The 23,246-nt window shown below is 36.5% G+C and overlaps 1 protein-coding gene across 1 annotated transcript; it reads right to left on the bottom strand.

Annotated features, from left to right (window-relative positions):
- Nucleotides 1-1,262: 1,262 nt before the first annotated feature.
- Nucleotides 1,263-17,930, bottom strand: cd164 (CD164 molecule, sialomucin). Its single transcript, XM_051645091.1, has 6 exons — nucleotides 17,764-17,930; nucleotides 16,472-16,543; nucleotides 8,815-8,886; nucleotides 8,530-8,604; nucleotides 5,482-5,538; nucleotides 1,263-5,252 (listed from the first exon to the last, which is right to left on the bottom strand). The coding sequence occupies exons 1-6, from the start codon at nucleotides 17,837-17,839 to the stop codon at nucleotides 5,095-5,097; spliced, it is 510 nt and encodes a 169-aa protein (XP_051501051.1). The 5' UTR covers nucleotides 17,840-17,930; the 3' UTR covers nucleotides 1,263-5,094.
- Between the last annotated feature and the right edge of the window lie 5,316 nt (nucleotides 17,931-23,246).

The raw sequence follows: 23,246 nt of genomic DNA, 5'->3' as shown, positions 1-23,246 counted from the left end.
AGTATTTCTGTAACTGCTGATCTCCTGGGATTGTCACACACAACAGTCTCTAGAATTTACTCAGAATGGTGCCAAAACCAAAAAAAAAAACATCAAGTAACTTAATCACATTCTAGTGGCAGCCAGGCAGAAAAGGTGGGACTGCTTTGTTCAGCCAGTCTCATTGGAATATGCTGTGACACAGTACACATTAAATCAGTATTGCATAAAATCTAGACAGAGAAATGTTTGAATACAAGAAACACTGTAGCCAGTAGTGACGAACACACACAGAGAACAGGATACCAGATTTTTTGGTGTTCTTTCCTTGATTCTGGCAAGATAATAGCCTATGCATACTAATTTGCAAGGTTTTGAGAAATACATCAGACTTAAACTTAAAGACCGAAATTCATTACATGATTGATTCACCGGTTACACTGGATCAAGCAAAGTGTCAACACAATATTACACTTCTCTGAAATAGTTTATTACCATTTTTTTATGGTCAGCATTTCAGTAGTGCTTTAGGGGTAAACAACACACACACACACATCCAGTCCAGAGTTGAAGTCTGATTATTTAATGCAATTTAAGCAGGAATAAACCTGACCCTCAGAGTGACTGCATTTGAGTATTTTATTTTAAGGACTATTTTTAGGACACAAGGACATTAAAACAGATTAAACCTTATCCAGGGATCTTCAATTGAGACTCCTCACTGGAGTTTTGTAGTAAACTAGACAGGACTGTTTTTGTAGATTATCTCAAGGCTATTAACAAATAAATGTGGACATGAGCTTAAGGAAAACCACAAGCCACATTTTTAAAATCTAATGTAAGAAATCATGAACTTTGTCCAAGTGAAAAAAATGTCACAAATAAAAACCCTCATGTGATCCAATTCAATTTTATGGTAAAAAAAGAAGCTCAATCAAAATACAAGCATGGCACGAGACTATGCAGCTGTGCAATACTGTGCATTTTATGTTCGTGTATAAGATCTTCGAAAAATTAACTACCTTGACTTTCTAGTGGCTTTCTAAGCTAAATAAAAAATAAAATAAAACAAAATGAATTAAGTAATGACCTTTAGACTTACATGCTGCAACATGTAAACATAAGGCACTGTAAAAGTTCTCTTTTTAAAGTCAAAATAAAACACTACATACATTTGTTTTACAATACTCAAACTTTAATTGATCACAACATTTTCAACCTAATTGCGAAATCAGGTCTGAAACAAGGGAAAATCAAAAATAAAAAGGAGAGAATTTTGAGTTAAAAAAAAAAAAAAAAACACGTAATAGAGCATAAAACATTTAAGGCAGACTTTCTGGCAATGGCAACAGCACGTCTTCTCATACACAACAGCGTCTGTGGGGTGTACAAGTTTATGAAAAGCATTTAAAAAATGAACAATTGGACAATAGGCCAAAAGGTAATTACAGTGATAAAAGAAACAGACAAAATTTTGACATTTGTAACTCAATTAAGTATTTTTGTAATTGCATAACAAAATCAAGAATGGTGGTGCAAGCAAGATGTAATCCTCAAATGTACCTCTCATTATCCACTCAACTTCAATAACTCAAACCTTCACTGTAGCAAGATCAAGTCCTAAGTCTACATGACAATAGTAATCTTCATTGTTTTATCTTAAATAATTAAGGCACTTTTTCTTCAGAAGGTGCAGCAAGGAATGCAACATTAGCTCAGGGAGAGATGACAAACAAATGTCATTTTTATGGCTGTTTCTGAGGAAATCTGATGATGCATGCACACAAACATGACGGCATAAGAGAACAAGGCCACAGACTAATTTGAGTTCTCCGAGTGTGACAGAGGAATCAGAGCCATTTATGTTCTCAACATATTAAGCATGAGCGTCCTTCTTGGATCTCTGAATGTCAATCTGGAACCTAAAGGGATAGTTCACCCAAAAAATGAAAATTGTAAATTAACTCACCCTGATTGTTCATACAATATGTTCAGACATATGAAATTGTTCCATGAAACACAAAAGGAAATGTTGGGCAAATGTTGACAGCCTCAGTCACCATTCACTTTCATTGTATGAATATATACATTAAAAGTGAATGATGACTATGGCAAACATTCTGTGTTCACAACTATTCTGTGTTCCATAGAAGAAAGTAATTTGGATTTTGAACCTAATGAGGGTGAGTAAATAACAGAATTTTGATTTTTGGGTGAACTATCCCTTTTAAATTCAACATCAAAACACTCTTTACAGCATGCACAGCTCAAATCCATTTACAACTAAGTGGGATCTTTGGATGTAGCCTAATGCTGTACAGACAATACTGACAAGTTGTGCATTTGTGTTAATAAAATAACAATTTAAACATTGTGCATTTTAGTTTTCATAGTAAGAAGACATTTGGCATGGTTGAAGCAAAAAGGATTTTATCTAATTACACTATGGCTATGATTAAAAGAATCGGGACAAGACAAAGCTTGTGAAGCATTATAGCAGTCTTTAAGTGACTCATGCTAGGATAGACAACTTTGGCATTAAAGCACTGTGATACGACAATACAAGCAATTAAGAGTGGTTCAAAAGAGTGCGAGGCCTTAACATTCGTCTTCAATGAAACATGCACTTAACACAATGCTGGGAATGGCTAAACATTTCAGTTGGCATGTCAAGAAAGCAGATCAAAACTAAAGCACGCATAAATAGAAAGATTAAATTTAAAATCAAAAATTCATTCATTTTTGCCATTACAATACCAAAAAAGTTGAATCACCTCAACATTACGACTAACAGAATATGTTATTAGCAGCAAGCTAATTGAGATTACGTTTAAAGTCAACACAGTAATGAAGAGAAAAAAAAATGAAATGTTGAAAAGGCCCTCAGCCTACACACACATCAGCCCTGTAGCCAAACAAATGCAATTATGAACAGAGTACCGCATAAATTACACCACTGTTTCATACAAGGCAGAAATTAGGCGTGTTCAAGGTCAACTCTGCTTCTGAATCAAAGCCACCCAAACAAAAATTATATTCTAAACCAAGAAATCAAACACAAGCATAACAAAATGATGAGCTTGTTGAACTGAGAGAGCTCTATTCTGAGACTTAAACATCAAAACTCTTCATTCAATTTCAGCGTCATTTTAACAGACAGAATAAGAAAAACATTGTGAAAGCAAGCGGAATGAGTCTTCTGGGGCGAATTTCTAGATATTTCAGTTCTGTTAGGGTATTTAGCAGAAGGGCTCTTAAACATTGGATCTGCATACAGCCCTAAGCAGTAGACGCCTTAATCACCTTAAAGTATGTACACCTTAAACCAGAATAAAGCAAGCTTAAGACATTTTAGTGCCTAATATATTGATTTCAGTTTATGGTCAAATATTTAATGAACAAATATTGATCTCTTTTTTAAACATATGACTGAGTACACTAGAATCTCCAGGGGGAAACAGGAGTGGTAGAATCTGTGCGAGCAAAACATTAGCCAAAAGCACTAAAGCTTATGGGAAAGTTACATATTAATTCACAACACAGCAAACAAATTAATTATCCTTGAACTAGTTATCTACTCTGTATAATATAGCAATCAGTCCAGCTGGCAGACATTAGATCTACTTCATCAATACATGCACACATGCGTGTCTATGAACACACCAACATACAGGCAGAAACAAAAACACAAGGCCTACTCCAGAAGGTAAAAGCAGAGCCTGGCACACACACCACCTCAATGGCAGTTTGCCACAAACACATTCATACTTTTAAGGCTCAAAGAAGAAGGGGGACGAAACCCCATCATTCCCCAACCTATAAGAATAAGCCACTGCCTCCATCTAAAAGGCATTTTGACTGAACTGTCAAACATTCAGAACGGAATCCACAATCCCAAGCCCTCTCATAGTGCCTTATTCTGTTTGCATGTCTGGCAGAAAAATTATAAAACAAATCAATTTTAATAGACTAATTTTAGATAATACTAATAATAACTGATTTGGTTGCACTTCTTTTGTTTTGTCTCCACTTCATGTACTTCTAATAAACAACTTTAAATTGCTCACTTGCTGGTAAGCCCCTACGAAGACCAAAGTCATTTATCTGATATTACCAATTAAAACCACTTACATAAATGAGAGGAAGGGACTGAACTAGCTTTCTAACGTTGCCTAGATTAAACTCTATGACCATATTCAACTAACTAGCTTTGAGTTTTCATGTTTACTAGATGGTTAAAGGTGAGGGACTAAGCAGGGAAATATAATTTATTGCAAAATGTTCTCTTGGGTTGCCTGAATGAGAGCAGTAGCCAAAAAAAAAAAAAAAATGGGTTTAAAAACACACGCACACACAGAAACCAAATGACTATGCAATGAAAATGCAGTTTTTGGAAAGGGTGGGGGCTGTCATATTCAGCCCTAATCTATCAAACATTTTTGAAGGAACAGTTGTGAAGCTGAGAATAACTGAACAATGTTTCATCTTTCTTATCTTTAAGAGTAAATGCTCAGCTCATAAAAGTAGCTTAAACTGGGTGGAATATAAAGAACCATCATTTATAATAGCTGTATAAAACACTGTTATAATAAAGATGCCTGACCCTCAAGAAATACAACTTAACATGGGAAATGGGGAAGTATTGCCACAGGCATCAATAAGGTGACTTACTATGCCCCCTAATGTGGTTTTTAAGGGAAACGCCATGATTTTGGTTGGACAAAGCACGGTTTTTCATCTTAAATGAACTAACGGAAAAAATTATGGCTGAACATTCAAAGAAATGACATCAGAATGACACATTTTTGTAATTTGGAGAGCTGTGTTTGTACATGAAAGTGGCACATTTCACATACTCTGCAATGCTACTGCTCCTGGGGAATCAGTCTGTGTGTTGTGTGTATTTGTATTCATGTATGTGTGAGTGAACAGAGTGCTTGTGAGAGCTCTAACTTCAATGAAATGTAAAGCTCAAATCACAGGGATCAAATGACAAATGCATGGCTACAGACAAGGAAGATCACAAGAGTGATTAAAACATCATAGAATCTGTGTGTTCGTGTCCCTCTGTAGGGTCGGAGTGTGGTGTTGATAATGCATCAAGGTGTCAGTGCATTACAGGGTGTGGTAGTTGCGATCCTTGGATTTGCAGAACTTATAAAGGAAGAAGATGACAGCTTGAAGGCCAAGAACTAACACAATTCCCCCGATGAAACTGGCTGCATCAAATGTGGACGTCTTGGGAGAGGAAGTAGGTGCCACAGTTGTAGTATCTGTAGAAAGGGCCAAAGTTTCAGTCAAACTTAAAAACAATGACTAGGGTAAGTCACACTTCTAACTTTTACTATGGAATGATTGCGAGAGTAGGCAATTTTTGTTACTTACCTAGTCTGACTAGACAAATGTTTAACTATGTCTGTTAAGATTGCTGCAAGATAAGTCACTATCACACTAAAAGAGGTGTAGACAGCCATTCAGAAGATCAGAGAGAGCTGTACTTACTTGTGGTTGTGCTGTTTCGAGTCGGAGCGACTGTTGTAGTAGAGATTGTTGTGGTGTCTAAACAGAAAAAAATGCTGCTCAGAAATTTCTACTTCAACAATTAATTGCAGCTACATCAACTGTTACAGCCAGCTCCGTGTCATACTGCATACTGGCTGATGTGGGTGTATTGTTAAAGTCAGTGTGAGATTTGCTCTGAAAGGATGCACTTCTCATCTGCGAAATGGCTCTGAGTGAACCTTTGTTTAGGTCTGTCTTTAATAAGGAGTGAAAAAGCAAGCAATAAAGAAGGCAGGTTAGCTTTTTATAGCGTAAAAGGAAAGTGACCCATGTTCAATTCAAGATTATTCAAAAAGTTAATTTTGATTATGTTGATTACCTTAAATTAATTTGACATCCCTCATTTAAGAAAAATGAGGGATGTCATCACTCCAACACCTTATCCTTGAGTAATCAGCTAAACTGCTAATTTGGTACTAGAAAATCCCTTGCCATTATATAAAACACAGTTGAAAGCTATTTGGTTCATTAAATTAAGCTTAACCTTGTCTTTGTGTTTGTTTTTGAGTTGCTGCAGTATGTAATAGACTGGCATGTCTTAAGGACAATATTAGGTCAAAAATGGCAAAAAAAGAAACAGCTTTCTCTAGAAACTCGTCAGTCAATCATAGTTTTGAGGAATGAAGGCTATACAATGCTTGAAATTGCCAAAAAAACTGAAGAATTCACACAAAGGTGTACACTACAGTCTTCAAAGACAAAAGACAACTGGCTCTAACGAGGACAGAAAGAGATGTGGAAAGCCCAGATGTAAAAATAAACAAGGGGATAAGTACATCAGAGTCTCTAGTTTGAGAAACAGATGCCTCACATGTCCTCAGCTGACAGCTTCATTGAATTCTACCTGCTCAACACCAGTTTCATGTACAACAGTAAAGAGAAGACTCAGGGGTGCAGGCCTTATGGGAAGAATTGCAAAGAAAAAGCCATTTTTGAAACAGAAAAACTAAAAGAAAAGGTTAGAGTGGGCAAAGAAACACAGACACTGGACAACAGATAATTGGAAAAGAGTGTTATGGATCTTAACCCCATTGAGCTTTTGTGGGATCAGCTAGACTGTAAGGTGCGTGAGAAGTGCCCAACAAGACAGCCACATCCATGGCAAGTGCTACAGGAAGCGTGGGGTGAAATGTTACCTGAGTACCTGGACAAACTGACAGCTAGAATGTCAAGGATCTGCAAAGCTGTCATTGCTGCACGTGGAGGAGTTTTTGATGAGAACTCTTTGAAGTAGTTTAAGAAGTTCTGAACATTTTTTTCAAATGGTAATAGTAATTTTTCATGTTATTAATGTCCTGACTATATATTGTGATCAGTTGAAAGCTACTTTGAATAAAAGTACCAATTTCTTTCCATAAGAGCAAAATCTGAACATTATTCCAAACTTTTGGCCACCAGTGTGTGTATACATACACACACACCGCGGTCAAAAGTTTTGAAACACTTATTCTTTATTATAATTTTATTTCACATTTTAGAATAATAGTAAAGTCATTAAAACTATGGAATAACATGAATGGAAATATGGGAATTATGTTGTAACTAAAAATCCAAAATAATTCAAAACTGTGTTATATTTTAGCATCTTCAAAGTAGTCACCCTTTGCCTAGAATTTTCAGAAATGTACTTGACATTTTCTCAACCAACTTCTTGAGGTATCACCCTGGGATGCATTTTAAACAGTATTGAAGGAGTTCTCATCTATGTTGGGCACTTATTGGCTGCTTTTCTTTATTATGTGGTCCAAGTCATCCATTCCAAAAACTTTTTTTTTATTTTATTAAATTTTAGATTTAAAATTAAATAAATTGATATGGTGGCACAATTATATTTTTGTCTACAAAACTAATTTCAAACAGTTAAGCATACTCTTTAATAATAAGCTGCACAATTGATAACATTGAAACTTAAATTGTGATATGTTGCACGAATACTAAACCGTAAGGCACAGTTTAATCGAAATAATTCTGTTCCCCTTTACGGTTGCAATCTGCTTGACTGATGCATATTTATGCACACTTGCCTGCTCAGCTAATGGAGACTCAATTGTGGTAAAGACAAACAGTTTTGCGAAATGGAAATGTGGCTGATTTTGACATTGATTCATTCTAAAACAAGTAAAACTCACAGTCAAAGTAAACTTTAAGTTCTGCGCTGGAGAGAAACATCTCTCAAGTGCATCAAGCAGCACAAGCACTCTGTCACAGCAACTGGCCCACATTAAACTGTATGCTTATGATTTTCTTTGAAGTATTTATACAGTGCTCCCGTGTGCTGGACAACTTGGGTCATGTTTTTCTTACAAACACATTTTTCACTACTGTAAAATGACATCACTAACGGAGATTCTCTGTAAACACCGCACATATCTGACTTATAATTAAATTCATTGTCGATTATTTTAATTATTGATTTTATCGATTAGTTGTTATCATGACAACTAGTTAAGTTTAAAGATTTGATGTACCTTTACACAGAAATGGTTAGTGAGTAATTTTGTCAGTAGTCTTGTGTTAACATGTATGATGTTTAAGTATCTTGACTATACAGTGTATTTTAAAGTTTACTGTATGGATTGGCCCTGTTCACTTCCATTGTAAATGTATTACTGTAACCATAATTATTGCTTTTATAAATGGGAAGAGTGAAAATTATTTTCTGTGGTTATAAATGTTATGCCACAAATGCTGTCAACTGAGCTTAACCTATATAGCTGAACGTGGAACATTCCTATAGGGGATAGCTCACCCAAAAATGAAAATTCTCACATAGTTTCAATTTTAGATGTGTATGACTTACTTTCTTCTGCCGAACACAAATGAAATTGTTTTAGAAGAATATTTCAGCACATTCATTTTTGGGTGAACTATCCCTTTAAGGTGTGTGTGGGCTTTAAGTTAAGTGTGTGTGTGATGGTTGTCCATGTTGAATGAAGCAACACCTTAGTTCAAGTGTGTTTCTGAGTTGTGTATGAATGAGTCTTGTACCATTAGGAGCAAAAGTGCCATTGGTGGTAGAGTTGATGGTGGTGGAGATCACTGTTGGGGCCACTGTTGACCATTCTGTACCAGAGGAAATACACAGTTAAAACAGGGATTGTGCAAACATGCATACACTTGGTCAAGCCACAGAAAATTCATAGTTAACATTGTTTATATTTTTTTTCAGTTCATGAATGCTACAACCAACTGCCAGAATGAGTTGTTATGGTCTTACGTTATCTTTTTTTTTTCTTAAACTATTATAGAAGGGGTGAGCCTGAGATAGCTTACCTGTACAGGTAGCATTGGTGCAGTTAGCACTGGCATCTTCACTGGTGGAATTAAAACACTGGGGTTCACGGTCTGAATGCAAAAGAAGAACATTTTAAAAATCAGAAAACAAAATACATGTACATTATCAGTAAGCAAAACATATATATCATGTAAAAAGTCCCAAAACAAAGTAATCAGTGTGTTTGAATTACAAGAAAAAGGAATCTCTGTTACACTGCAACATCTCAAACAAACATTAGCCACTAAAAACTGTGAACATCCACAATGACATTCCAAGCCTCGGCTGATTGATGGAAATATTTTTGCGGTACCTATCAGTGAAAGGCATTTTTTAAGAAAATGTGTGGTACTTGATCTCTAGTAGTCCATACTCAACACTGAGATACAGATATCTCATATCAAAAACATTAATTTTTCAAGTTATACGGGAATTAGGGCAACCACTTCTTTAAACCTTACACATCTTAGATAAAGCATAAACAAAACTGCATAAAAAGTCCTGTGACTGATAACAAGGTTTCTTGGCCCAGTAGTAAAAAGGCAGTAAAAAAAAAAAAAAAGGCTCCGATATGCTCTGTGATAAAGATATAAAGAGAAGAAGGGGCGGAATCCAGGTTAAAGAGAAAGGAAAAACATTCCCAAAACTCCTGTCACAATCAACTGGTTTCCATTTAGAGAAAAACCTTCTCTGTTACACATCTAGCATTGTGTGTATGACAGACAACACAGGGCTCAAATACCTACTGATAACAATAGTTTAATTTTTAGACATTGTTTTGTAATCCATTTAACTGATGTTGTCTTGCTCATGTTTTTCACAGCTCTGATAATCATGGGTGTGTTGTGGCTGACAGTACTGTGCTATAGAAGCTCTAGAAAGTAATCCAGCAGCAATGTCAATTCCTCTGTCTTACAGTGCTTTTCTTTACTCAAGTAGAAGCAGACCATGTGATTCATGAACAGTGCTTTTCTTTACTCAAGCAGAAGCAGACCATGTGATTCATGATGTGACAGTACACATTTCTAACCTAATGAAACACTTGGGAAAATACATTTAAAAAAAATAAAAAAAAATCCCAAGACCTTCCCTGCCTTTAATAGCAAATCCCTGTGATGGGACATACAATAGTTATGTCTTGTCAGCATTACAAATCCAATACTTGTACTCAACCTGGACTTACATGATTGTCCAAACCATGTTAAAGGCCCTTCAGAAGAATTACAATTGTATTTAGAGTATATCCTTAGGGGGTGCATAAACAAAATCAAACAGATGTCCAAAAGCATCACCAAAAAATGTTGATTACAAGGCCAAAGAGTTTAGTATTATAAACCCTCAATTTGAGTCAAGTATGAGTTTCTTAAACTGTAGAGGTCGACTGATAGTGGATTTTTATACCGATAACTTGGGTTGTGGAAAAGGCTGATAACCAATTAATCGGCCAATAGTTTTTAAAATCAATTAATAGAATGTTACAACATTTTCTTAGTCGGCACAGACATAGAGGTCAGAGTCCTAAATGAATAAAATCCCAGATGTAGTTTGTTTTTCCAACCAAAATCCCAATAATAATCAGAAAAAGATGGATGCATAACGTGGGACTTTTAACACTAAAAAAGCCTGAAACACACCAAGGACTCTTATTTGAAATGACACAGACTTGGGTCCGTTACAATGCTCTTTATTTAATATTTACCAAATTAAGCTTTTAATAGCCTATATATTATTATTATTATTATTCACAATATGAAGTTGGAGACAATTTATGTGGTGATGAGGGATGTTTCTATAAAGTGGCATTTTTCTTTGCATACCCTCACTTCAATTAAAAAAAAAAAGAAAAAAAAAGAAACTACCAGCAGCTATCAGCATATTTTTCTGTAAAACCGATTTATTGGTCTACCTCTATTAAACTGTGACCGGAATGGATATTTTTCTTCAAAATAAATGCTCATCGATTTACTGGGCCAAAAGAAATGCCTTCACAGGTGGATTACATTACACATAAAGTAAGTGTATGAAAGTACATTGTGTTTTATATGGCCTCAAAACTGAAACCACATACACATTGAGAGAAATGTCACACGCTTCTGTGAAAGGTAAAACTCATGTAGAAATTCCATACTGTGGCATTATCAAAATGAGACAACAGCTAACATGTTTCCAATTCCTTGCATTCTGAATTGAAATCTGAAAGTGCTTGACTAGTAAAAAAAAAAAACATCCAAACGTTCCATAATGATTCTCAGCCCTCAGCAATTTGTCCCAACAGGAAAACAAATTCAGCAACCCAGGCTAAAGAAATGACTGAAGGGAAATGTAAATGTTCATTACTGTAAAAGGACTACGCAAGCACTCTCTGGAGCATTCAGCTGAATGAATATGATGTCAACTGGCTTGGTTCCACCTTCTACTGGTTTTGGTTTTAGAGGGCAAAACCAGGCATTGAGATTCCATTTTTAAACATCTTTAACATCTGTGCCACTCAGAACGTATTCAGTATATACAGCACGAAACTGCTATACACAACGTGAAAACTTCTACATTTTACTTTAACCATAACCCATAACCTGTACCTATGTGTTGGAATCTGAATGTGACATTGCAGCCTAAATCTCAAAAGGCGTTTGACAATGTTTCAAAAATACAATCTGCAGAAGAAGTGAGCAAAACACTATTGTCTTCACAGGTGTGTGATTTGGTCAGACGTTACCTTACGTCTGACGTCTGGCAAACCGATATAATATTTAAAGGAATAGTTCACCCAAAAATTAAGATTCTGCCATTTACTCACCTTCATACTGTTCCTAATATGACTTTTTCTCCATGGAACAAAAAAGCAGTTGTTAGATTAAGAGGCTATCAGTCCTTAAAGTTCCCTCTCATAATAGTATGGAAAAAAAGAAGCACTGAAAGTTCATCTTTTGTCTATGGGAGAAAGTTTTGGAACAACATGAGTGAATGATGACAGAATTTCCATTTTTGGGTGAACAGTCACTTAAAGACAACCGATTCAGTGAAACATTGAATATATGAATACATTTTTTCCCAAATATTGTAGCTTCCTGATTGTCAAATGTTCCTGCTACACCCACAGAGAGCCAGCTATGTAAATAATTCAAATTAGTAGATTTACAGCTCATGTCTCAACATGTAGATTTAGCCTGACAATTTGTGCCCATTTCCAACAGGCCACTGGAAAACATTCCATTGTGGAAACAAAATCCTGAAAATTTAAACCTTAAAAGGAATATTCCGTGTTCAATACAAGTTAAGCACAATCGACAGCATTTGTGGCATAATGATGATTTCCACAAAATTATTTTGACTTGTCCCTCCTTTTCTTTAAAAAAGAAAAAAATCTGGGTTCCAGTGAGGCACTTACAATGGAAGTAAATGGGGCCAATCCGTAAACATTAAAATGCTCACTATTTCAAAAATATAGCCACAAGACATAAACAATATCCGTGTTAACATGATTTAAGTGTGATTAAATCACTTACTAACCTTTGCTGTGAAAAGTTATAGCCAATTTTAGAAATTTGTTGCCATGGCGATGTCATGTCAACAAACCCTAAAACGCCTGTAAAAATGATGCTTTAAACAACTTTACAGCTCAAATAATACATGAGTTTTAACAGAAAAGTTCATGCAAGTGCTTTTATAAAATTATAAGCTTCACATTTCTACCTTTAAACCCTCCAAAAAGTGGCCCCATTTACTTCCATTGTATGTGCTAAACTGTAACCTTGATTTTTAGATGGACAAGGATGGACAAGTCGAAATTATTTTTTGTGGAAATCAACATTATGCCACAAATGCTGCTGATTGAGCTTAACTTCTAATGAACCCGGAATATTCCTTTAAAAAACACACATTAAATCTAAAACAATTACGAAAAAACAGTATTGCAAAACTGCTAATTATCCAAGGCACTGAAAAATTTCCCACTGTATAAGAGTTTATACTCTCCAAATGTTTGCACTACAACACAAAAGCCCCAGTGTCTTTTTGTGTTTCACTGAATCAGTGTAAATTGATCGCGTCATCTCTTGGAAGCTGACAGCACAATGAAACGTTACTGGCTTTTTGTTGGGGGAGGTGCGGTTACAGGCATTACACCTGCTCAGTCCTGTCAGACCACTTCTCTATACTGACAAGATCTTGTCAGAGACGCAATACAGACCCACTGGGTGTGAAGACAGCTGACTTTAAATTTAAGCTTGAGAACAAAGCCTGTGAAAGTGCTTAAATCACAGAAGTGGTTTATTACTATATCGTGAAGGGAAATGCCGCAATCTGTAATGAAGCATAAATAATCTGTTTAACCATTAACTACATGGAGGACAGATTTCTGAGGCTTTATTGAGAAAATAAAAACAATTAAACGGCTGAATACTTTAACTCTGTTTCAAAGCATTAGTCAGCTTCCTTAAAGGGACAGCTCATCCAAAATGAAAATTCTGTCATCATTTACTCACCCTCATGTTGTTCCAAACCTGTACGACTTTCTTTCCTCAATGGAACACACAAAAAAGAGATGTTAACAGAATGTTAGCCTGAGTCACCATTCACTTTCATAGCATCTTTTTTTCCATACAATGAAAGTGAATGTAGACTCAGGCTGGCTGTCATTCTGCCTAACATCTGTTTTGCTCCACAGAACATTCATTTTTGGGTGAACTATCCTTTTAAGGCCTTTAACCCAAGTACACGACTATATTATTTTAACTTTACCCTATAACAAGGTAAATATCATGACACCTCACCAAAAATCTTTCCTGTATATATGCTGGATGAAACGAAACCGCATCTAACTAAACAAGTTTTCTTGCCCACAGCCTCGCATAACCAATTGTTGTATATAAAACAAATTGCCATTTTCCACTACAACGTTTGCAACAGATTTTTGCCAATCATGCGATACAAAAGGCCCCATACTGCAATGTTTGAAAAAAAAAAAAAAAAAAAAAAAATTAGTAAACATAGTACATACAAGACTTTTAATCATGCCCTGTTTCTATTTTAAATGGTTTACACAACTTTAACATTTGATAACATGTTAGCAAATTTGGGAGTGCATGAAAAACTTGGTTGGTTTTAGAGTAACAAAACAAGCAGCTAGGATTTAGTTTGGAAAATGGGGCCAAGTTCAAGGCCATCTATATCTTTGAAATCCAAATTTAACTTTGTTATCTCCAGATTTTCCATATTAACTTTGTTATATACTCTTTCCTCCACTGGTTCATTCATTTCTGTTGTAACAGGAATTTTTTTCTTCTATCATCCATGAAACCTCCACTTTCTTACTACTTTCCTGTTTTTTTTTTCCTGAAGAGCCTTGAGGCCATGGCAACAGTGTGTGCGTTTCATTAGTATGTTTACTCTCCCCAACTCATTTCACGACGTGCATTAGCAAAGAGGCATGAAGATGGACTCTAGGAATAAAAGGGCAGTTACTTCAGGCCAACACTGACCAAAACCAGCATCAAGTAAATAAACTTCCTAACGGTGTACAAACACACACACACACACACACACGTTTACAATCTCATCTACATCTGTACACCATATTAGAATCACTTTAGACAGTTACAGGATCTGTGTTTAGAACATAACTAGTTGCAACCTTAAAAGCAAGGTTTTGCATAAGACTTTCAATGCCAATTCCTTGGCCACAACCTAAGCTTTGAATAGGGGACTAGGGAAAAGGCTATATTCACACAGTCATTGTTTAGGCTTGATAACTGCATTTACAAACAGGTTTGACTCAACTGTTCCTGTTAATAACACAGTCTACAGGAGAAGTTCTGTATGAACAGAAAATGAATCAATAATCCCATCAATAATGGCTATAACCATAATGACAGCGTCCAAGGTAAATATCGAAGATGTTGACTTTCATAACACCAGAAAGAAGTCTTATCAAAATTGGCACAATGTTATTTAATAAACGAGTCCAATCAAGGCTTGAATTCATCTATCAACTCTTAATTAACCGACAGTGACTTCAAATGCTATTTTAAATTTTGAACTGAGTGTAGACTGCAGCAGACGACAACTGGATCTAAAACCTTTGAATAACTCACAGCTCATAATCTCTGTCTCTGCAAGTTACCTTTAGTGAGATTATGAAGTTGTGTTATTGGACATAACTTTACAAAGATAACATTAGAAAGCAATTTCATCACACTAAAATCATGTTAAAATGTATAATTTTTTTGTTTTGTTTTTGTGACTAAACATTTGAAAGTGTTTATTTTAACATTTACGTACATGCCACATTCATTTCTATTTGAAGTGCCTCACTGGAACCTTGATTTTTGCTTTTTTATATAAATATTCCACAAATGTATTGAACCCAGAATATTCCTTTAACCCTTAAATGCATACCTCAGGTCTGACCCAGAACTTCATTCCACCCCCTGTACCTCATCCAGTTTTTGAAGTTGTGCCCTCACCTCTTCAGTATTCCTCAATCTCTCTCTTAACAGTGTAACACCAAATTTTTTTTTTTAAATAATGGCTTAAGTACCAAAAGTGTATAGTATCAATTTGAGACCATAAGTGTAGTTTTTTTATTAAATTTTTTGCACTTCCATAAATTATATTTTTATGATTATTTCATATCTATATAAAAGTTTACTATCACATGATATCTATTTCTTTATTACATGAGAAATGAGTACTATATTTATACAAATAAATACTATTTCATGTTAATCAGCAATGGTGAATTATCAGTATTCCATATGCGTGTACACATACATATTATACTTGTTATTTCTTACTCAAGGTGGCGCTGTTTTTTCAGTGATTGACTTACATTTGACATTGCTATTTGATGAAGAAACAACATGGAAATAAACTATAGCAAGTGTAACACATGAACAGTATGATATGACTAATTTAATTTGGTGTACTACTGAAATTATGCAAGTTGTTCATCTATTAAGACTCAATAAGTGCCTGAGAAAACACGTGTACCTTATGTGTAGCTCAGTATGCGTTTGACAGCCAGTTGCATCTGATGAAATTTCAGTGTGAAAGTAATAAATATTGTTCTAGATTTGTTGCATTATCTCTTTGATATATGAAAAATAAAACAAATATTAAAATATATTTTCTGTTATTTTATAATTGTCTTGAAAAAATTTTGAACATTTTACACTATCTGGGCATTTTGTAGATTCATTTGTAATAGATATAAGTTAATATGTAAGGGTGCTTAGTTAAATTCCCATGCATTTAAGGGTTAATATGAGCAAACCTGGACATCAACCAGAAACAAAGCTAGATATTCAAACCTTGGGAGAGAGAAAAAAAAAAAAAAAAAAAAAAAAATCACATGCTACTGTGAGGCCAGTAGTAGATGCCATTAGTAAAACAAGGGGGCCCATTTCTATGTAAAGACGAACAATTCACTTTGACTAAAAGGTCAGTTGAGGTATGTGCGCAATATGGCAAATACGTCAAAAGGTTGGTATTCCCACCCCACCCATGGTGAAAGCTCACCAGGAAACAACCCTCAACATTAAATGTGAACTTGGTCAAGCAGCCTCTTCCAAATGCACTACCTTGTCTGCATTATACTGTTTCGAGGTCAGTTGATTGTCATATAAGCTTTGAATTTTACATGGAGAAGGCACTGACCTGTACAAGTCATCCAATGGCAGTTAGTCATATTCGTGCATGCTTCACAAATCTTCAGTGATGCACACCCATCTGCAAAAGAAACCACCCATTAAATTACACATTTTGTATTCCCAAATAATTATCAAGATATTCCCATTGTTTTTTTTACAAAGAGCATGTCATATTTAAACATCACATGGATGTGTTCCTAACAGGCCTCATGAACAGCTGGCCTAGATGTACTGCCAGGATATCTGTGTAAACTTTTATCTCTTGGCCTTGAAACTTGCCTGAATGCAAGGAACACTGAGTAACCATGTTGTAACCATTAAAAGGTTTATTGCCTCTAAACGAAAGATAAGGGAGCCATGCCCACTGCATGCCAATCTAGAATCTTCTCTGCTGCCAATTCAGCACATTCCATCTTAAATAGTTTAGATGGGGAATTGTTGAGCAGTTTAATAACAACACTGGAAAGATGACCAATGAATCTTGTGACCATGGCCAAAAGCCCGTATACACACACACACACACACCTTAGGATGTTATCAAAAACCTAGTGAGCTGCCTGATTAGACAGCACAGTCGCGTTCGAATGCCTCTATGATGCCTAAATATGTTATCAAGTTAGGTAGCTCACTAGGTTTTAGGACACAGCCGTAGATAATATGGCCTAGATAAACAATTTTACAGACCACAATGTGATTTTTTTTAAAATATATATCTTCATAACGTACTAGTAGATCAAAACGGAAGCAAAGCCACAAGACAACTAAAACAACCCTGCTGTACATTACAAGACGTCAAGCAAGTGGTCTACCTTGTGTGTGGGGGGGGGTCCACTATAATAACATTTTAAGACTTTAACAAGGTTGAGACAGCAGTTTCGGCACTCGAAAATACTTATGGTAAACGTCGACACTAGACACAGTCCGACTAAAGGGCCGTTCAAACCAAACGTGTTTTTCTGTCAGTTTATGCACTTTTTTCCCCATTGTTTTTCCATGTAAATGCGCTAGGCTAGACCTTTGACCGTTACGCCGCGTCCGGCTGTGCCACGTTTTTTTTTTTTTTTTTTTTTTTGACGCTGTGACAGGTACACATGAAATCAACTTTTAAAAGCGCGTCTAACTGGCCGAACGGTGCCGAAGTACATCCGCAGCGTGTAACGATATGTTAAATGTTATAAAAATCACGGTTAAGGTGTAGCCGAAAGCGTGATATAGCGACTTGTGGTTTGCCGTTGTCCAAACAGGAACACGCTGTTTCACTGTGAATGTATCAGACGATTAGGTGACAAATCCACTCACCCTCAGCCAAGTCCTGGCCGGTCATCTGTCCCAAGAGGGCTAGTAATAATGTCACGAAGAAAAGTCTCCAAAACATGGTGTCTAATAGGTGTATGCTCAGTCCTGGGTCAGGCGTTCAGGTCGAGCGGTTGCGATTTGACTAGTGCTGCTGTGGATGTGGCTGCTCTTCCTGCTTTAAAGGTCACGTGACTGTTTTTCGTCTTCTTTTTTCTCCATCAAAGAGCTGTTTAGCCGTGACGTCAATTTGTATGCGAACCCGGGATTTTCCTATGGGTTTTTATAATGGGGTTTTTGAATTTATAAGTTCAAAATTCACGTTTGAGGTATGACGGTGTGTTATTTATATTGTAGAACAAAACATCCACGAATGGTCAAGTAATGCTCACCACAGACATTATTTTACTCATAAGTTCAAAACCCCCATTATAAAAACCCATAGGACAATCCCGAGGGAACCCATGGCGAATTCTCTTCCGGGTTTTATGGACTACAAGCTAAGCAGCTGTTGCTTGTTAGCATGAGACAAAAAGTATTTGCCTCCAGGGGCGCTTGGGGGCTCACAAAGCTGAATACTCCATTAAGCCGCAGGTCGTTTTTTGCTTTACTGGAGACATTTATTCAGTAAAAGTATACTCATATTATTTCAAGGTAACTGTGACTGTCATAGAAGCCATAGAAACAGTAATCTTTATAAAAATATTTTAATAACTGCCTCAACCAGTGATCACAAATAACTGAGATTGGCTCATCCTGACCAGCGCTGAGAAAAGCAACGAGTTGCACGTGACAACGCTCGACATAAGCAGCAATCTGCATAATAATTTACACCTGAAAAATGACACGGTGAAACGTTAATAGCCAAATACACAGTGAAAAGTTAATATGAGAAATATTCATTAGAACCATAGCATCTAAACCGCTAAGGCCCCGCCCACTTTCTTAAACCCATCTTCGTGCACATTGCCACTCCACCCACTTATTCAATGTTTACGCTTTTCCTGAGCTTTCCTTTGCCACGTGTTTGCCTCACACGTCATCTGCATGTTGTCATGCATAAAAGTAATGCTGAACTGCGAACAGTGACTGCAATTTGTGATCGCCTCATTAATAATTTGGAGAGTGTTCGTTGCAAACACTATAAAGTTATCTTACCTTGACGACCCAACAAAATGCCGGTGAGTTAATAGGATGCCAATAGCTCCCTCTCTTGGTTTTATTTTGAATCGCCATAAAGGGAGCTGCGTATGCTATCTGAATTATGTCATTTCTGCGCCACCATACGGAATTGCATACATACATGTTTTCAAAACAGCTTTTTGAATACGCCCCCCGTCTGAGGTTGGTAAAACAAAGAGATAGTCCCGCCCCCAACTCACGCCATTGGTTGAGTGACGTTGTTGGGGCGGGTGTCTCAAAACATACAGAGACATTTTCATTGCGCAACAAAAAGACAGTGTTTACAGTTTTCAAGAAAATTTTACCTATGAATGGCTTACTAATAGTTGTCCCTGCATATTAAGCTGGGATAGGAGGAACTATTTTTTACGCAGAAAACTTTACATAGGCAACTTCAGCTTTGAATTTGGTTGTTTTACCTACAGTTGCACAACTTTATAGGCTTTGACATAATAACAACAATGATAGGCTAACCATGGCTGTAGTATCCCATGCAAACAATGATAAACATTTGTCTAAATTAGTCTTAAAATCTATTGCTGTTATACAATATTATAAGCTTGTATGTAGTGTGAGCACTTTAAGTCAGGATACTGAGGGGCTAAATGCCATAGAGGCTGATACCCATCATCTATAGTCAGGCATCAATGCAGTAAGAGATGCACAGTATTTGATGTACTTAAAGGCACTGAAACACAAAAGATTCAGCAATTGTAAGCAGATTAATTTGGGCTGCATGTTGCAATGCTACTTTTAGACATTTTATTTTTTTATTTTTTTTTATTTTATTTTATTTTTTATTTTTTTGTGAATTTTCTGTCGATGTAGGTTGCTTATATGTAATGCAAAAATATGGTGTAAAATAGCATTCAACTAAACATTTTGATGGATGGCAGATGTCTACCTTTATTGCTCAAATTGTCAACCTTAAATCACCAGAGGGCAGCATTGTAATATAGTTGAGAGAAATGGGTAACTGATAGCTGTAGGTTATCATAGCTATCTAGACTCATTGGATTGCTCAACCGTCGGGACATCAGGCTTTTTGGCAAGGGAAATGTTCCAAATTTTTTGTAGGCTTTTTGGCTAGGGAAATGTTGCCATATATGGCGTTGGCAAATTCTAAACCTGTTAGCGAGTAAATAAAGCTGGCTGGAGTAAGACTAGTTCTGTCAGCAGATGGCACTGTACGCATTCTCATCATATTCACTCGCATAAACACACTGCAAAAACTGTACTGGTCCGCTTTTAAAGGGATAGTTCACCACAAAATGTAAATTCTCTCATCATTTACTCACTTTCATGTCATCCCAGATGTGTATGACTTTCTTTTTTCGACTGAACTCAAACAAAGATTTTAAGAAGAATGTGATGGTGGTCAGATCTTTGAAGTTACAAAATCACATAAAGGCAGCACTTTGGGTTTGAAACAGCTTAATATTTCAATCATTGTTTTTTACATTTTTTTTTTATTTAATTTAATTTTATTTTTTTACAATAAATCTTCACAGATTTATAGTTTTTTTTTTTTAAAATAAGGACTTAAATATTGATCTGTTTCTCACCCACACTTATCATGTAGCTTCTGAAGACATAGATTTAACCACTGGAGTCTTATGGACTACTTTTATGCTGCCTTTATGTGATTTTTGGAGCTTGAAAGGTCTGGTCACCATTCACTTGCATTGTATGGACCTACAGACTTGAAATATTCTTTGTTTGTGTTTTGCAGAAGAAAGAAAGTCATACACATCTGGAATGACATGACGGTAAGTAAATGGTGAAATAATTTTTCGTTTTTGGATGAACTATCCCTTTAAGGATAATTTTAATGTAGAGTGCTGCACTGTGTAAATTAAGAGATTTTATAAATATTCAGCCATCCATGCTACTTGGATTTTTTTTTTTTTTAAGGCATGTACAGTTGAAGTCAGATGTTTACATACACCTAAGCCAAATACATTTAAACTCAGTTTTTCACAATTCCTGACATTTAATCATAGAAAACATTCCCTATCTTAGGTCAATTAGGATCAATACTTTATTTTAAGAATGTGAAATGTAAGAATAATAGTAGAGAGAATGATTTACTTAAGCTTTTATTTCTTTCATCACATTCCCAGTGGGTCAGAAGTTTACATACACTTTGATAGTATTTGGTAGCATTGCCTTTAAATTGTTTAACTTGGGTCAAACATTTTGGGTAGCCTTCCACAAGCTTCTCACAATAAGTTGCTGGAATTTTGGCCCATTCCTCCAGACAGAACTGGTGTAACTGAGTCAGGTTTGTAGGCCTCCTTACTCACACACGCTTTTAGTTCTGCCACAAATTCTGTCATATTGAGGTCAGGGATTTTATGATGGACACTCCAATACCTTGACTTTGTTGTCCTTAATCCATTTTGCCACAACTTTGGAGGTATGCTTGGGGTCATTGTCCATTTGGAAGACCCATTTGCAACCGAGCTTTAACTTCCTGGCTGATGTCTTGAGAAGTTGCTTCAATATATCCACATAATTTCCCTTCCTCATGATGCCATCTATTTTGTGAAGTGCACCAGTCCCTCCTGCAGCAAAGCACCCCCACATCATGATGCTGCCACCCCCATGCTTCACGGTTAGGATGGTGTTCTTTGGCTTACAAGCCTCACCCTTTTTCCTCCAAAAATAATGATGGTCATTATGACCAAACAGTTCAATTTTTGTTTCATTAGATCAGAAGTAATTTCTCCAAAAAGTAAGATATTTGTCCCCATGTGCACTTGCAAACTCTAGTCTGGCTTTTTTTTAATAGCGGTTTTGGAGAAGTGGCTTCTTCCTTGTTGAGCAGCCGTTCAGGTTATGTCCACAACTCATTGTACTGTGGATATAGATACTTGTCTACCTGTATCCTCCAGCAACTTCACAAGGTTCTTTGCTGTTGTTCTGGGATTGATTTGCACTTTTCGCACCAAACTACATTCATCTCTAGCAGACCGAATGCGTCTCCTTCCTGAGCGATATGATGGCTGCGTGGTCCCATGGTGTTTATACTTGCATACTATTGTTTGTACAGATGAACATGGTACCTTCAGATGTTTGGAAATTGCTCCCAAGGATGAACCAGACTTGTGGAGGTCCGCAATTTTTTTCTGAGGTCTTGGCTAATTTCTTTTGATTTTATCATGATGTCAAGCAAAGAGGCACTGAGTTTGAAGGTAGGCCTTAAAATGCATCCACAGATACACTTCCAATTCAGTACACCTCCTATCAGAAGCTAATTGGCTAATTGCCTGCTTGACATTATTTTCTGGAATTTTCCAAGCTGCTTAAAGGCAAAGTTAACTTAGTGTATGTAAACTTCTGACCCACTGGAATTGTGATATAGTCAATTAAAAGTGAAACAATCTGTCTGTAAACAATTGTTGGAAAAATTACTTGTGTCATGTCTCTCTCGTGCTCCGCATGCCTTCGTCGAGCCTCTCTCAGCTCCACCTGCCTCCGTCGACCCTTCCATGGCTCTGCCCTCTGTGTCACCCACGACTGAACCGTCAACTCCAGAGACTCCACCTGCCTACGTCAAGCCACCCTCAGCTCCGCATCCTGAATCTACCATGACTCCACAAAAACCATCTCCAGAAACTCCATCTCCTGCGATTCAGCCTGCTTCACCACGGTCTCCACCTCCTGACTTTCCAGCCCCTACTCCAAAGTTGCACCTATTTGAAATAATATGTTACAAACAAGCTGGTTGGCTTATTTTAGCTGGTTTAAGATGGTCCTTGCTTGCTTAAGCTGGTCTTCCAGCTGGCAAAGCTGGTGCTCAGCTGGTTTAGCAGGGAGGCCGGACCAGCTAAAAAGTTCCCCAAACTTCTAAAACCAACCAACTGGCCAGCTAAGACAGTTTAGGCTGTTTGTTTGTTTGTTTGTTTGTTTGTTTTACAGCAGGGTGGACTTTAAATTAGACGTCCTGCATTAAGTAGCCTAGATCCGATGACCCAGCACTGCATTAATTTTAAGGAATTCATTAATGTCATATATTTATCAATAAAAGGCCTAATTATTTACATTAAGGCCATTTTGAGTCCATTTTTCCTCAAAATATCCAAATCTCTCTTCATGAAATAAATGATTCCCGACAGTCAGCTGTCAATCAGTCAATATCGTATGTGCCACATTATAACTGCAATACAGTACATCTTTAATTGGACTTCTTGTACAGACAACCACCAAGTGGATCACCGCCCACTAACATATCAAAATGTGTGTGTGAGAGAGAGAGAGAGAGAGAGAGAGAGAGAGAGAGAGAGAGAGAGAGAGAGATAGAT

This window comes from Myxocyprinus asiaticus, chromosome 19, assembly GCF_019703515.2.
Source record: "Myxocyprinus asiaticus isolate MX2 ecotype Aquarium Trade chromosome 19, UBuf_Myxa_2, whole genome shotgun sequence".
Lineage (NCBI taxonomy): Eukaryota > Metazoa > Chordata > Actinopteri > Cypriniformes > Catostomidae > Myxocyprinus > Myxocyprinus asiaticus.
This window is presented reverse-complemented; position numbering and strand designations above follow the sequence as displayed.

What these genes read in the sequence shown, in the direction of transcription:
- cd164 (XM_051645091.1), bottom strand. Translation starts at nt 17,839, where the DNA reads ATGTTTTGGAGACTTTTCTTCGTGACATTATTACTAGCCCTCTTGGGA. An exon ending in CCATTGGATGACTTGTACAG is followed by an intron (nt 8,887 to 16,471) that starts GTCAGTGCCTTC and finishes TTTTGCATTCAG; the next exon opens with ACCGTGAACCCCAGTGTTTT. An exon ending in TGGCACTTTTGCTCCTAATG is followed by an intron (nt 5,539 to 8,529) that starts GTACAAGACTCA and finishes TTTTCTGTTTAG; the next exon opens with ACACCACAACAATCTCTACT.